General features: G+C 40.8%; 1 protein-coding gene across 3 annotated transcripts in view; it reads right to left on the reverse strand.

Annotated features, from left to right (window-relative positions):
- kdm4b (lysine (K)-specific demethylase 4B) overlaps positions 1-15,786 on the reverse strand; it is a 479,386-nt gene that overhangs the window by 381,336 nt on the left and 82,264 nt on the right. For all 3 annotated transcript variants that reach the window (XM_043720917.2, XM_043720921.2, XM_043720920.2), the window contains 2 exons: positions 8,226-8,380; positions 3,000-3,175 (listed from right to left, as the gene is read on the reverse strand). In XM_043720917.2, coding sequence (XP_043576852.2) covers positions 3,000-3,175; positions 8,226-8,366 — 317 coding nt within the window. In that variant the 5' untranslated portion in view covers positions 8,367-8,380. The remainder of the gene's footprint in view (positions 1-2,999; positions 3,176-8,225; positions 8,381-15,786) is intronic.

Raw genomic sequence — 15,786 nt, forward strand, 5'->3', positions numbered from 1 at the left:
ACCTGCCATCCATCACATACTGTTGCAAATTCCTCATCGCTTTTATTGGTCTCTCCAACTGATCCACTCTATCTGATAAGATTCACATCTGACAGCATTTGTGGCAGATATAATCCGCAGTAACCCTTAAACTCTCTTTAAACTCCCACATCTGACAAGAAATACATATCACTGCAAAGGCCATTTTTGCTCCTTCACAAATAACATCATCTTATTCCTCTAAAAACACTGCCCCAGGTTAAATTAATAGTTATGGCTTATATTTTAAGTTTACTCAAGAGACTTATCTCCAAAAACATAATCAAAAAAGAATCCACTATACTCACTACTGCAGCCTCTCTCTTGGACAGACTTAAAACAATTAACTTATCTGATTCTGTGCTGTGAACTTCACCCAACAGTTCCTCCAAGATTAGTTGTGAATTTCACGGTTTGTTAATTTTCCCAGATGCACTCAGATGTCCAACGATACACGAATTCAAACAACAAAGAAAGTAACTGGTTTTTTTTTCCTCTCTCTCACTCACTCACTCCTCACCATGCAACGTTAAATGGTCATTGGATAAACATATAGATGAAAATGGAATAGCAAAGGTTAGATGGGCTTCAGATCAATTTCACAGATCAATGCAACATTAAGAGCAAAAGGGCTTGCACTGCACTGTACTGTAATGTTCTACATTAATGCGGTCTCTTCTACAATGGGGGAATGAAGCAGAGACTGGGTGACCACTTTGCAGAACATCCTCATTCTGCCCACACAAAAAAAAAAGACCCTGAGTTTCCAGTTGCCTGCCACTTTAACACACCACCCTACTCCCTGGCCAACAGAGAATCACAGAATCCTTACAGTGTGGATACAGGCCCTTCAGCCCAACGTCCACACCAAAGAGCAACGCACCCAGACCAACTCCCCCACCCCAATACTCTACATTCACTCCTGAGCATGATGGACATTTTAGCACAGCTAATTCACCTAACCTGCACATCTTTGGACTGAGGGGGGGGAAACCAGAACACTCAGGAAACCCATGCAAACATGGGGAGAATGTGCAAACTACACAGACAGTCGCCAGAGGCTGGAATCAAACCAGGGTCCCTGGTGCTGAGAGGCAACTGTGATAACTACTGAGAAACCATACCAACCCTTCTTATTTGAAAGAACAACAACCCACCCACACTCATTCCCCTTGCTTATTACTCGACATTTATCTCTGACCATTGCAACTAGCCTACACATCCATGAACACTATGGGTAACTTAGCACAACCAATTCACCTAACCTGCACATCTTTGGATTGTGGAGGAAACAGGAAAAGCATCTCCACATAGACAAGGGGAGAACACACAAACTAACACAGACAGTCGCCAGAGTCTGGAATTGAAACAGGTACCCTGGCGTTGTGAGGCAACTGTGCTAACCACTGAGCCACCATGCCACTGCTGGAGGTGCCGCCGTCTGTCTCTTTGCTGCAGTGTTCCAATATAGCTCAGCGCAAGGTGGAAGAACAACACCTCATTTTCCACTTGGAGACCCTGCAGCCCTCTGGACTCCATATCAAGTTCAATAATTTTAGGGTCTAAACCCCATATGTCCTGGCCCCTACCACACAGCCTGCCATTACACACAACCTATTGTCAGCCACTAACAGTCTCTGTTTACACCTACTCAACCTCCCAGCCAAATAGTTATCACCTCCTTGGTCTGTCCAACTGTTTTCTCTTTCTTTGGGCTCTACCCCTCTCCTATTATTTAATCCTGCCCGACCTACTGAGCTTTGCCAGCAACTTCTGTTTTTGTTGCTGTTGTGAATACAGAAAGGTTTTCTCCCTCGTGTGGGTGAGTCTAGGACCAAATGACAAATTTCAGATTAAGACGTCACAAAGACAAAAATGAGGAGGAATTTCTTCTCTCAGAAGCTTGTGAATCTGTGGCTCTCTTTACCACAGAGGGTTACAGACACTGGAATATTAAGTACATTCAAGCCAGAGATAGACATTTTTTTCTAAAATGAATCAGGGAATCAGAGATAGTCAGGGAAAGCCAATAAAGTGGAACTGAGAATCCGATCAGCCATGACCAGAATGGTAGAGCAGACCCAATGAGCTGAATGGCCTATTTGTGATCCCAAGTCTTACGGTCTTATATGATACCATAGAGCTAATAGGTTCTGAACTGAGGGATACAGCTTGACAACAACATTCTGCATGACGCCTGATCAGGTGACCATGGCTTGTGTCAGGTTAGTACTGCAGAAAATCAACTATCCTGCGATGAAACAGCATCAAAAAAGTGGGTCTCTCGAATGCTTAGGTACCAGAACGTGTCTAGCTGTCTGAACTCACTTTGCTCTTCAAATCCCCTCTTAAAAAAGGAGGAATAAAACACCCTCAAAGACTGTGAGGGGACAAACTCTCAGTGAAACGAAAGACCTTAACCCTTTCTCATCAGTAAGCCAACTACCTCTTCCGCAAAGTGCTACGAAAAATGAAAAGGAAGAGGCACAAAGCAAATCGTGGAATTCTGAGGTGCCATTGGCAGTATCACTACAGTCAGCTAGCCATCACTATCCTTCAGCATCTCCAAGCAGCATGTCTAAAAACTGCCCAGAAGCATGAATACACCACAAAACAGAACACCAGCCAGTGACAGGTTACCGAAGGCTTGTTCACCTCTGGTCTTCACCCTCATAGGCAGCTAAAATTACACACACACACACAACACACACACAGTATATTCTGCATAATTATTTTGAAGCATTCCATTAAATGAGGTTTAAGCAATACAGCCGATTTATTTCCTATGTACTCCTTCCTATGTTGCCTTTTCCAAATTATTATTTTGGTCTGGATCTTTAAATCTTATTGTGACTAATGAGCCTTCAACATTCTACTACTTTAACTAATTCAGTACTTATCAAAAAATAAAATCTCAATTCAAAATTTCTCAGGTTTATTAGCACTTTCCTTTATGAACAAGGTTTAAAAAGTTTTCATACTTTTCACTGTTGGCCAGCTTCCTGTACTCTCCAACAGTCATGGATTTCTTCTGAATGTTGTACTGTGTGAAAAGCCCAGATTGGCCAGTCACTACCTGTTGAATTGGAGCTGGGATGGTCATATCATCAATATCGTCATAGGACTTTCTTGGTTTCCACTCCTTGGGGGGAATAACCTGAAAGCATAGTGCAATCATTTAGCAGAAAAAAGTTAAAGTTATTTCATACCTAGAACATCTATCAATGATCTGTGGGCGAAGAGTGAAGCAGAATCTCAAAACTCAGGCAGGAGACACAAATTCAAAGGTAATACCCTCAGTTGAAAGAACATTTCTGTATTATTGCATTAAGACCACTGGATTTTAACAAATGGCAGGTTTTAAACCGTCTCTTTTGATTCAAAATAAAAGCAGCAGTTGGGAGAGTGAATGTGAGCATTTAAAGAATCTAGGAGAAAATGAGGACTCCAGTGCCATACTTTTCAATACGTAAAAAAACCAGCCTGGGCATAAATCCATAAAACTTAATACTAATATGTATCAAGAGAGAAATCCATATGACTTAGCAGTCATGGGGGCAAGAGATCCAGGTCAAAACTTACTGAAAAAGGGTGAGAATTTTATTACCTTGACTTAAAAGGTGAGGCAACTGTTCTTGTTGCATTCAGATTCACAGTCTCGCAAAGTCAGCCAAACAGTTAAGGGGAAGACAACTCAGAACAAGTGGTGCCAAGTCAAGCAGGAGGAAATAACTTTCTGGTTTATTTCAGAGTTCTGGTGAGATTGGCTCCCTTACCCAAGGAGAAAAAATACTTGTGGTGAGGAATTTAAAAATCAAAAGAGAGTCACCACTAGATGATCTTACTAGATGAAAGGTCATTTGCGTGAAGGGTCTTTGCTTAAAAGGATACTTGAAGATTCACCCGGAGGAGGCTGGGAGAAAAGTTCTTGTTAAAGCTGAGAGGAATTTGGCAGTTTAAACGCAGGACTACATTTCTGTGGAGAATATGACGTGATGTGTAAACATGGCATGTGGTGAGGTGGAGCTTTCAATTGTATTAATAATTTAATAGGTATATTTTCTGCTGTTTAGTGCAAATGGGGTCCACGTTTACATTTCCCCTTTTAGCACCATTTCCTTTTAACGTTGTTCAGTAATTAAGACTGGAAATCTGAGCATTGAAAGATTCATTTAACACTGTTTAATACAGTACTTTAATCCAATTGGCACCATTTCTCTCTTCTCAGACTGGAGGTCTCTCCTAGCAATACAACTTGCATCCCAGCCAGAAGCTAAGGGCCAACCTTAGAGGTTTATAAAATTATGAGGATAAATAGACAAAGACTTTTCCCTGGGGTGGGAGAGCCCAGTACTAGTGGGCATAGGTTTAGGGTGAGGGGGGCAAGATATAAAAGGGACCGAAGGGGCAACTTTTTCAAAGAGGGTGTTGGATGTCTGGAGAAAGCTGCCAGAGGAAGTGGTGGAGGCTGGTACAATTACATAATTTAAAAGGCATCTGGATGGGTATAATGAATAGGAAAGGTTTAGAGGGATATGAGCCAAGCTGGAAAATGAGACTAGATTAGGTTAGGATATCTGGTTGGCTTGGACGAGCTGGACTGAAGGGTCTGTTTCCATGCTGTATATCTCCATGACCCTATGAGACCATCAATCTTGGCACACCCCTTTCTCCCTCAAGGTTATGTCTCAAATTTCAAGGCCCCCTCAGCAGTCCATGAGGGAGAGGATATTATCAGACAGCTCCCCCATGTTTACCAACCAGTCGAAACCCATGATTCTCCACAGAAATTATGCAACGCTGGCCACTAAAACAGGGAAAAGAGGCTGAAGAAAATTTCAGTGACACCTTTCTGGTCTGTTGGAGGGACAGGAATGTCAAAGCCCCACAAACCAACAACTACACTAAGACAACTACTGACAAGCATAAAGGATTCCAAACCCACAACTAACACAACCAACATTATGTACAAAATACTATGTAAAGACTGCCACAAACATTACATAGGGCAAACCAGCAGAAAACTAGCCATCAGGGTACACTAACACTAAGTAGCCAACAAGAGACATCGACTATCACTTGTGTCCATACACACAGACACAGGAGGACACCAATTCACCAAGTGGGACAACGTTTCCATCCGAAAACAAGTCAAACAAAGATATGCATAGGAATTCCTCAAGGTCTGGCACTCAACCCAAAACTCCGTTAACATGTAGAGTTAGACCCCAAATATCAACCACTGAGAAACAAAACCAGAAATGATGCCAGCCACTTCAACAAACCGGGACAGAACACCAACACTTCGCTGGAGGCACACTGATGTTGTTATCTAGTGTGGTGACAACGTGTCTGCAAACAAACTTACCAGCTCAGCAAGTCAACCACCTCATATTTCAAAATATAAAATGTATTTCAAAACAAATTTTCATTTAAGTGCATAGGAGATTAGCTATTTAAAATACAGGTCTTGCTGTATTTCAGCTTACAGGGTACAGTTGTACTGTTTCAATTTTTCACTGTTAAGGCCCTATGGAACCTAAGGCCAGTTTTAAATGCGATCCCTACTGATTGGAAATTAATGTTTCACTAAAAGTCTTTTCACATACAAGTTGTGATTTTCAGATACAACTTGAATCGAAGACATTGAGTTACCATTGAGGAGGAGAAAGTGAGGACTGCAGATGCTAGAGATCAGAGCTGAAAAATGTCATGCTGGAAAAGCGCAGCAGGTCAGGCAGCATCCAAGGAGCAGGAGAATCGATGTTTCGGGCATAAGCCCTTCGTCAGAAATGAGAAGGGTGTGCCAAGCAGGCTATGATAAAAGGTAGGGAGGAGGGACTTGGGGGAGGGGCGTTGGGAATGCGATGGGTGGAAGGAGGTTAAGGTGAGGGTGATAGGCCGGAGAGGGTGTGGGGGCTGAGAGGTCGGGAAGAAGATTGCAGGTCAAGAAGGCGATGCTGAGTCCGAGGGTTGGGATTGAGAAAAGGTGGGGGAAGGGGAAATGAGGAAGTTGGAGAAATCTGCATTCATCCCTTGTGGTTGGAGGGTTCCTAGGCGGATGATGAGGCGCTCTTCCTCCAGGCGTCGTGTTGCCATGGTCTGGCGATGGAGGCGGCCAAGGACCTGCGTGTCCTTGGGGGAGTTGAAGTGTTCAGCCACAGGGCGGTTGGGTTGGTTGATGCGGGTGTCCATTAAGTTTGTTTGCAGACACGTTGTCACCACACTAGATAACATCAGTGTGCCTCCAGCGAAGTGTTGGTGTTCTGTCCCGGTTTGTTGAAGTGGCTGGCATCATTTCTGGTTTTGTTTCTCAGTGGTTGATATTTGGGGTCTAACTCGACATGTTAACGGAGTTTTGGGTTGAGTGCCAGACCTTGAGGAATTCCTGTGCACATCTTTGTTTGCGAGTTACCATTAAGTCAAGTTCAATTGATACTGATTTTAGTTTGTTAAAGTTCTTGGTTTGTGAAATGTTGCCACATTTTCGTTTCTTTGGTCAATGGAAGATTTCATAATTTTAAAAGTTATTCAGTCTCGAACAACAAAGAAACAGAAAATGAAACAACATGTGCACATCTACTGGCAATATAACAAAAACTTCTTTTGCACAACCTAAAATTGGACTAACTACCTTCACAAGCATCATGTATCAGAGTTCATACATCTTAATCTGAATTTTCCTGCTATTTGTATTTTCTTCCTCAAACCAAAAACTAAATTTTCTAATATCTGTTGCCATAGCAACAAAACATTTCAATATATTTTCAATGGTTTTCCTAACTAATTTGAAATTTATGTCACATGAAAACAGGGTGGTTAAGGTGTTTCGCACACTTGCCTTCATTGCTCAGATCTGAGTATCGGAGTTGGGACATCAAGTTTTGGTTGTACTTTGAGGACTACTTTGGCGAGGCCTCTGCTGGAGTATTATATATAGTCTGGTCGCCCTGATATCGAAACAATATTATTAAATTGGAAAGGGTTCAGAAAAAATTTACCAGGACGTTGCCAGGAGTGGAGGGCTTGAGTTACTGGAACATAGAAGGTTGAGGGGTGACCTTTTAGAAAATCATGAGGGGCATCGATAAGGTGAGTAGCAAGGATCTTATCTCTAGGCTGGGGAGCTGAAAACTAGGAGCCACATTTTTAAGGTGAAACAAAAAACATGTAAAAAGAACAGGAGAGCCAATTTTTTATAAACAGTTTCCACATTATGAGCTAATGAACTGCCAAGCAGCACGTGCAGATACAGTTACAACATTTAAAAGACATTTTAGATAAGTACATGAATAGGAAGGGTTTGGAAGGATATAAGCCAAACAGATAATTGAGACTAGTTTAGTTTGAAAACATGGTGAGCATGGACGAATTGAACCAAAAGGATAGAAAGATTTCTGTGCTATGACTCTACAACTCTGACAGCCACCAGAGGGGGTAACCAACACACAGGCACCATCCATTTCTCACAGTCAAATCATATTACCTCTTACATACACTCACTGATAAATTATTGTCTTGCCATTAATTTAAATACTAACTGACATTACCATTTTTAAAAATTGTATAAATTTGCAAACAAGTAAATTCATTTTATACATATATTAGAGTACAGTGATGCACATGAAGGGCTGTAAAGTCATTTTATCCCCCAGGTAATTTTGCGATTATTCCGGATTACCATACACATGCCCCATAGTGAAAAGGGAATTGTCTTCTGAGACAAATGTTAGCTCAGACAACACCTCCTGTGAACTAACCAGACTGGAAAGATAGCTGATGATGATTTCCACTTTGCTCTTTGCCATACAAAGAAGGAATTTATTTTAAGACCAACATAAATCTCAAGTTGCAGATTTTCCCAAGATTTGAAAACAGTGAAAGAACAAACAGTAAAAGGGCCAAGGAGGGACTGGCAATGTAAATGTCAGCTATAATGTTATCATGAATTACTGCAGGCACACAAAGAAATGTCATTTAGAAATCGCAGTGGACTTTCAAATTAGAAACTCCGTTGAAATCATTTGAGGTCATCTACTGTTGATAAATCATGCTGCAAATGTCTTTCATGCTAATTGTACATTTCAGGAAAGGGAAGGATAATTTCAATATATTACTTGGTGGCTCCAAAATCACCAATTACCAGATAAATTATGCATTGGACCAAGTACTTAAATGGTCATTCCAAAACTTTTATAGTGTGTTACCTTCGCCAGTCCTGCTCTATGGGCTCCCTGGGATTCAATGTACACAATATACTTCCCGAAATCTTTGAACTCTTCCAGCGTTGGACGGAACGTCATGATCTTGCAGTTTGGATTAGGAGGACCTGGATTTTCCGTTGCCATGGTTAAGCTAATTTCTGTAACAAGAGGAAATTAATTAAATAATCCTGAATCGACCAACAATAAAACTTATGAACAAAGGAAACATGCGTGATTTGATAAAAAGCTTCACAACACACTACTGAATAAAGTTTGAGCTCATGGACTAAAAAGGACAGTCACGACATGGATAAGAAATCAGCCAACCCACTGGTATCAGGGGGTTGCAGTTAGCAGTAACTTCTTTGGACTGGAGGAAGATTTATACTCAAGTTCCATAAAAGTCAGTGCTTGATTTTCCTATGTATCAATGACCTAGACTTTACATGGAGAGCACAATTTCAAAATTGGCAGACAAAGCAAAATTTTAAAGTATTGTGAATTGTAAGAAGTAAATGGGATGATGGAATGAGCAGACAATTGGGAGGCTAAGTTTTGTGCACTGAAGTGAAGTGATTTCTTCCAGTAGAAAGAACACAGACTATACAAAATAAACAATGATGTTATAGATTTTTTATTTTTACAGATTACATTACAGTGTAGAAACAGGCCCTTCGGCCCAACAAGTCCACACCGACCCGCCGAAGCGAAACCACCCATACCCCACATTTACCCCTTACCTAACACTACGGGCAATTTAGTATGGCCAATTCACCTGACCCTGCACATCTTTGGACTGTGGGAGGAAACCGGAGCACCCGGAGGAAACCCACGCAGACACGGGGAGAACGTGCAAACTCCACACAGTCAGTTGCCTGAGGCGGGAATTGAACCCGGGTCCCTGGCGCTGTGAGGCAACAGTGCTAACCACTATGCCATCGTGCCGCCCACACTGGAGTTGGAGTTATCATTTGGAGTTGATGACAGTACGGAGACAAAATTATGTAGCAGAATGATATTTGGCTTGATAAGTTAAGTTTTCTCTTTACAATTTGGTTACAATTATGGTCCATCACTGAACGTGTTCACAAGAGACCACCAATATACTTTTAACCAAAAAAAAAAGTCACTAACTATTATTTGAAAACCTTGCTTTACATTTAACCCTAAACATTTAACCCTTTTCCTCTCAACACGGCACGGTGGCACAGTGGTTAGCACTGTTGCCCCTCAGTGCCAGAGACCTGGGTTCAATTCCCGCCTCAGGCAACTGTCTGTGTGGTTTGCACATTCTCCCAGTGTCTGCGTGGGTTTCCTCCGGGTGCTCCGGTTTCCTCCCACAGTCCAAAAATGTGCAGGTTATGCTAAATTGCCCGTAGTGTTAGGTGAAGGGGTAAAATGTAGGGGAATGGGTTGGGTGGGTTGCTGTTCGAAGGGTCGGTGTGGACTAGTTGGGCCGAAGGGCCTGTTTCCACACTGTAGGGAATCTAATCTAACTACTTTACAAATGCTCAAACATCAAAAGGTCACCTTGTTTCTACTTTAAAGTTACTAGTTCAGTTGGCATGGCAGTACTTGGTTTCCTTCTCACAAGCTTCTGCATTCACAGGCTGCCAGTAGTTAATGTCTCTTCATGAGACTCTTAAACTGCTAACACAGCTCACATTTTTTAACACAAGTTCCTTAAATTAGTCTTTCAGATCTTTCTGTTGAGAGAGTCTCTCAGAATTTCTTGTTCATACCCTGATTGTTCTGGACATTAATATTGGTCTTTTCTCTCGAAGAATTCTCCACGCTCACTTTTTTCTGGATGGTTCTCTATCTCTAAAGGGAAATTGTTTGTTTTGCCTCGGTGTCACAGGACACCTTGCTGTTAGACAACAATCAAATTGCCTTTTCTTTCTTGGACTCTTGTTTCAGAAGCACCAAACTATATACAAAGGTTTCTTAAAGGTCTCACCTAAATGCATATCACAAACTCCAGACAAGCCAGCACCACACTCAGAATTCAAACTGCAACCATAACGTTCTTGTTTACGGATACAATAGAGAAATAAAAACCTAACAAAGCTATACATGGTTCTGTCCACTTTGGAACCAAAGTTTCCAAATATTAATAGGAGCAGATGGACCTGCACACAACAATCACAGAAAGGGGCAGAACAATTTGACAGCATGGTTGATAAGCATACCGCTATATCAATAAGGAACTTCTGTTGAACTGGTGTAAAACAGTGGTTCATTGTGTGCAATTCTGGGCACTGCACTTTAAAATGGTACCAGAGTTGAAGAGCTTCAACTCTGAGTGGGAGCGAAAAAGTTAAAAACAAATTTCACGCAAGTGTTAAAAAATCATCATGAGTTTCTACGTAGTAGTTATGGAAAGAACCAGACAACAAAAATTTAGGCTAATTGACAGAAACAAAGTAATGGTAACATGAGGAAAAGTTTTTTTTTAAAAAAAGAAACAGCTCATAGTTAGGAACTACATTGCATCATCTGTGCTGTGGAGATGAACCTTCCAGCTCAGCAAGCAAACCTACATCCAGACCTTCTTTATGACGATTGCCATATGAATCTGGTATGCTAACCACTGAAAATCACTGACTGTATAGATAGCTGCCACCATCCTCATTTTCTGATAGCATCCAAACCACCTATGTGATCTGAAGTATTGATGAAAAACCACAAAGCAGTCCAACAAGAAAAGGCTCTTGTCTTAAAAAGTATAGTTATTGCATGACAGCAATCAGGTACAAGGTACATTAATAAGGTAGAAATTGTTAATAAGAGTATGGGAAAACTATGAGGAGAAAGTGAGGTCTGCAGATGCTGGAGATCAGAGCTGAAAAAGTGTTGCTGGAAAAGCACAGGTCAGGCAGCATCCAGGGAACAGGAGAATCGACGTTTTGGGCATAAGCCCTTCTTCAGGAAGGGAAAACTAGGGTATGGGAAAACTAGGATAATAGGTCATTGCTCTTTGAGATCCTACCTTTCTGCCTTTCCCCATCTAAGTCATTAGATTGGGTGGAGTTTAACATCATACGGTACAGTGGAAATTTAATAAAGATTAGGTCTTAAATGAATGCAACAAAGGAGTTGAATATGCCTTTCGTTGTCTCTTGAAAGAAAATATGTTCCCTGTGTTATAACTAAATTTTATTTTTTCCTCTATCTATCCCTGTCAAATTCCAAGAATGCAGCCAAGTAAACGGATTCTGAGCATTTCCAGAAAAGCTACAATCATTACTTGTGAACCTCCACTTCAGTTGTGCTTGTTCATCCAAAATCCAAGAACAACCCAAGTTCCCAAAAAGCTATTGTGTCTTATTACCACTAGAGGTCAGTGAAATGCCTTGGTAAACAGATTGAAGAGCCTTCCACATAAAGGCAGCTATCCACCCAGTCGGATCGCAAATCACCAGGATAAAAGACCATAAAGAAATAGGAACATAAGAATGCCATCTTGTTCCCTTTCTTAATAAAGGAAAGTTGTCATCTTCAGTCTCAGACAGAACTTTTGAAAATGTAATCTGCTTTATACGAGAAATGTAAAAATGATCAAATTCCAGGTGTCTTCATCCAACAGAATTAATTTTAAATAGATTTGGTTTTCTTTAACCTGAACAAAAATACTTTTCAATCTTCCTGACACAAATCATAAATAAATGTTACGTATAACAGGAGTTCAAAATTGACTAGATCACACATTTCATCAGCCATGAAATGTAACAAAAGTTATCAATACAGAGATATCCAACACTCCCCGATGGTTCGGGTTCAGACAAAATTGTGCTAAACACTGGAACTCGAACTGCATCTTATATTGCCCTCAGATGAATGGATAAATAATTTATGATAGCTGGGCAAGATATAGAAAGTTGAAACTTTATTGCTGGAACAGCACAGCAGGTCAGGCAGCATTCTCCTCCAAGATATAGAAAGGAAAATCAATTTGCAACTTTTAACATGAACTGAAGAACACTGGGTTGAGCTTGAACATTTGGCTATAAGTTGTCCAACCCACAACAATAAACACCTCAATGTGGAAAGACAGAGGAATCTGATTAATTCACATGCATCTTTTAGTTGTTTGTTTCAGTCAAAGACTGGCAGTGTTTGGAAACTTGGGGGATGGGTTGGGAGGGGTGTTGATGACAGTAATTAGTGCTAAATTGCATTTGTAAAACCAGACAGCACAATTCGCTTACAATTGGTCCAATTAGTGCAAAATATTCAGAAGTTTCAAGCACAAATATCCAGCAGTGTTACTGAAATCTTTCATGCTTATTTCAAAACAAAATTGTGCTGAATGCTGCCTGGCCCCAATCAAAATAAGTGACCACGACGCCATCTCAAATTTATAAGCTTGGCAAGTTTCCACCAATGGAGGTGAGAAGCGAGAGGAGAGAGATTTAAAAAAAAGACAATTTTTTTAAAAAACACAAAGGGAGGCTCACGTGAAAGTGGTGAATGTGGGCACAGTTACAACATTTAAGAGACATTTGGATGTTCTCCTCCATTTCCCCCACTTTCTTTTCAAAAGAGAATTATAGCTGAACCAACTAAAGTACAGAAAAAGAAATTAAAGAAACTCAGCAGGTCTGGCAGCATCTGTAAACAGAAAATAGAGGCAACATTCCAGGTCCTGTGGCCCTTCAGAACGATTGCTCTTCTGTGACATTTGTGAGCTGTCTCAGAACTTCTAAAGGTATAAACTATTTTAAATTCCGTATAATGCAATGATAATGGGCTAATCAATAATGTTGTAAACGTATCTTTCGTGACCGTAGGAGAATAGAATTTTCCAAGGAAGTTGATAAAATGTACTTCGATCTGAAACAAGATTCTTAAATCAAAAAAAGGACAACTATAAAAGCATGAACAGGCATTTGTCTATGGCAGATTGGAAAAATGCATTAGAGGTTTGGATGGCGAATCAACGGCTAGTATTTAAAGAATTAATGCTTGGTTTTCAAAAGACATTCCTTTAAGGCAAAAACATGCAATACGAAAAGTGCCAACAAGGAAAGTTAAAGATAGCATTAAATCAAAGATGCAGCTTTTAGAGTTTCCAAAAACAAAGCTCCGAGTCTGAGGATTAGAAAGGCCATAAGACACTACAGCAGAAATTAGGTCATTCAGCCCATCGAGTCTATTCTGTCATTCAATCATGGCTGATAGTTTCTCAACACTATTTTTCCTCTTTCTCCCTTGATACCCAAGAATCTGGCCTCCACAGCCTTCTGTGGCAAAAGAGGTCCAAAGATTCATCACTCACTGGCTGAATTAGTTCTAAAAAGGTCTTCCCTTTGCTCTAAGGCCGAGCCCTTGGGTCCGAGTCTCTCCTACCAATGGAGGCATCTTCCCAATACCTACATTGTCCAAGCCATTCAGTATCTCAAATCATCCTTCTAAACTCAGAGTACAGAACCAGAATTCTGCCGAGGAGGGCCAAGAGTGAATGGAATAGAATAGAATAGAATGAAAAATGGCAGGAAAGATAAAAATGGTCTATAGAAACTTCTATATAACAAACAAGACAAACGTGGGCCCATTACAAGCAGTGACTGGAAAATTTTTTAACAAGATGTAGAAAAAAGGCAAGCAGCTAAATAACAATGACATGTCTTCTAAGAGCAATACACAACACATCTCCCTGAAACAATTAAGATCCAGAGACAACGTGGATTTATGAGGGGAATTCATGTTTCATAAACTTTATAGAGCTTTTTGATGTTATAAGCAGAGTTCATAAGGGGGAACCTGTGATGCGATGAATTTGGATTTTCAAAGACTTTCATAAAATCCCACACAGAAGTTTAATAAACAACATTCAAGTGAATAGGATTGTGGGTAATTCACTGGTATGGATTATGGATTCATTAACAGAAAGCAAGCAGAGTGTGGGAATTAATAGGCTATTTTCAGATGTGCCCAAAGATCAGTGCTTGGGCCCCAGACTACAATTTGCTTCAAAAATTTGAATGATGGCCAATTGTAAAAGTTCTACATTTGCAGATGATATAAAAATTGGGAGGATGCAAAGAGGCTGCAAGGAAAGTTGGACAGGCTGAATGGGCGGGCAAGTGAGTAAGTAGGCAACAGCTAGAATAAAATGCAGATAGGTGAGGTTTGATAAGAGTTGTTGTTCTTGAAATGGGGAGAGAGAACAGAAAGCATCAATATCCAAAAGAAACCTTGGGATCCTCATTCAGATTCCTGAAGGGCTAATGCCCGAAACATCGATTCTCCTGTTCCTTGGATGCTGCCTAACCTGCTGCGCTTTTCCAGCAACACATTTTCAGCATCCTCATTCAGAAGTCAGTTAAAGTTTGAGATGAGGAGTAACCTCTTTATTAGAGTCAGTCAATCTTTGGAATTCTCTATTCCCGGGGCTGTTGAAATTCAATCATTAAGGAAGTTCAAAACAGACTGCATTAGTAAGAGGAGAACAGACTGCATGCCGAAGACATTAACCGAAATGCTCCCCAAATCAAAACCATGGGTGAACTGGGAGATCCACTCTTTACTTAAGTCCAGGTCTGAAGCATTCAGATTGGGCAACCCTGACCGATACAGGAAATCCAGGAACGACATTGCACAAGGCCAGAGAGTCAAAGATGTGTAGCACAGAAACAGACCCTTTGGTCCAACTTGTCCATGCTGACCAGATATCCTGAATTAATCTTGTCCCATTTGTCAGCACTTGGCCCATATACCTCTAAACAATTCCTATTCATTTACCTATCTAGATTGCCTTTTAACTGTTGTAATTGTACCAGCCTCATCACTTCCTCTGGCAACTCACTCCATAAGTGCACCATCCTTTGCATGGAAAAAGTTGCCCCAGAGGTCAATTTTAAATATTTCCCTTCTCACCCTAAATCTTTGCCCTCTGACTCTGGAGTCCCCCACTCCAGGGATAAGACCTTGTCTATTTACCCTATGCATGCCGCTCAAGATTTTATAAGCCTCTATAAAAGTCATCTCAGCCTCAGATGGTCCATGGAAAACAGCCCCAGCCTATTCAGCCTCTCCCTTTAGCATTAAACTCTCCAACCGCAGCAACATCCTTTAAAATCTTTTCTGAAACCTTTCAAGTTTCACAACACCCTTCCTTTAGGTTCCTTCCAACCATAATTGCACACAGTATTCCAAAAGTGGCTTAACCAATGTCCTGTATAGCCGCAACATGACCTCCCAACTCCTATATTCAATACTCTGACCAATAAAGGAAAGCATACTAATGCCTTCTATCTACCCACGACTCCACTTTCAAGGAACCATGAACTTGCACTCCAAGGTCTCTTTGTTCAGCAACATTCCCCAGGATCTTAAGTGTTTCAGCCCTGCCCTGGTTGGTCTTTCCAAAATGCAGCACCTCACATTAATCTAAATTAAACTCCATCTGTCACTCCTCGGCCCATTGGCCCATCTAATCAAGATCCTGTTGCACATAGAGGTAACTTTCTTTGCTGTCCACTACACCTCCAATTTTGGTGTCATCTGCAAACTTACTGACTATACCTCCTATGTACACATCCAAATCATTTATATAAAT

The sequence above is a fragment of the Chiloscyllium plagiosum genome, unplaced genomic scaffold, assembly GCF_037043375.1.
Source record: "Chiloscyllium plagiosum isolate Xiang-an unplaced genomic scaffold, Cpla_swu_hap1 HiC_scaffold_28, whole genome shotgun sequence".
NCBI classification, from domain to species: domain Eukaryota; kingdom Metazoa; phylum Chordata; class Chondrichthyes; order Orectolobiformes; family Hemiscylliidae; genus Chiloscyllium; species Chiloscyllium plagiosum.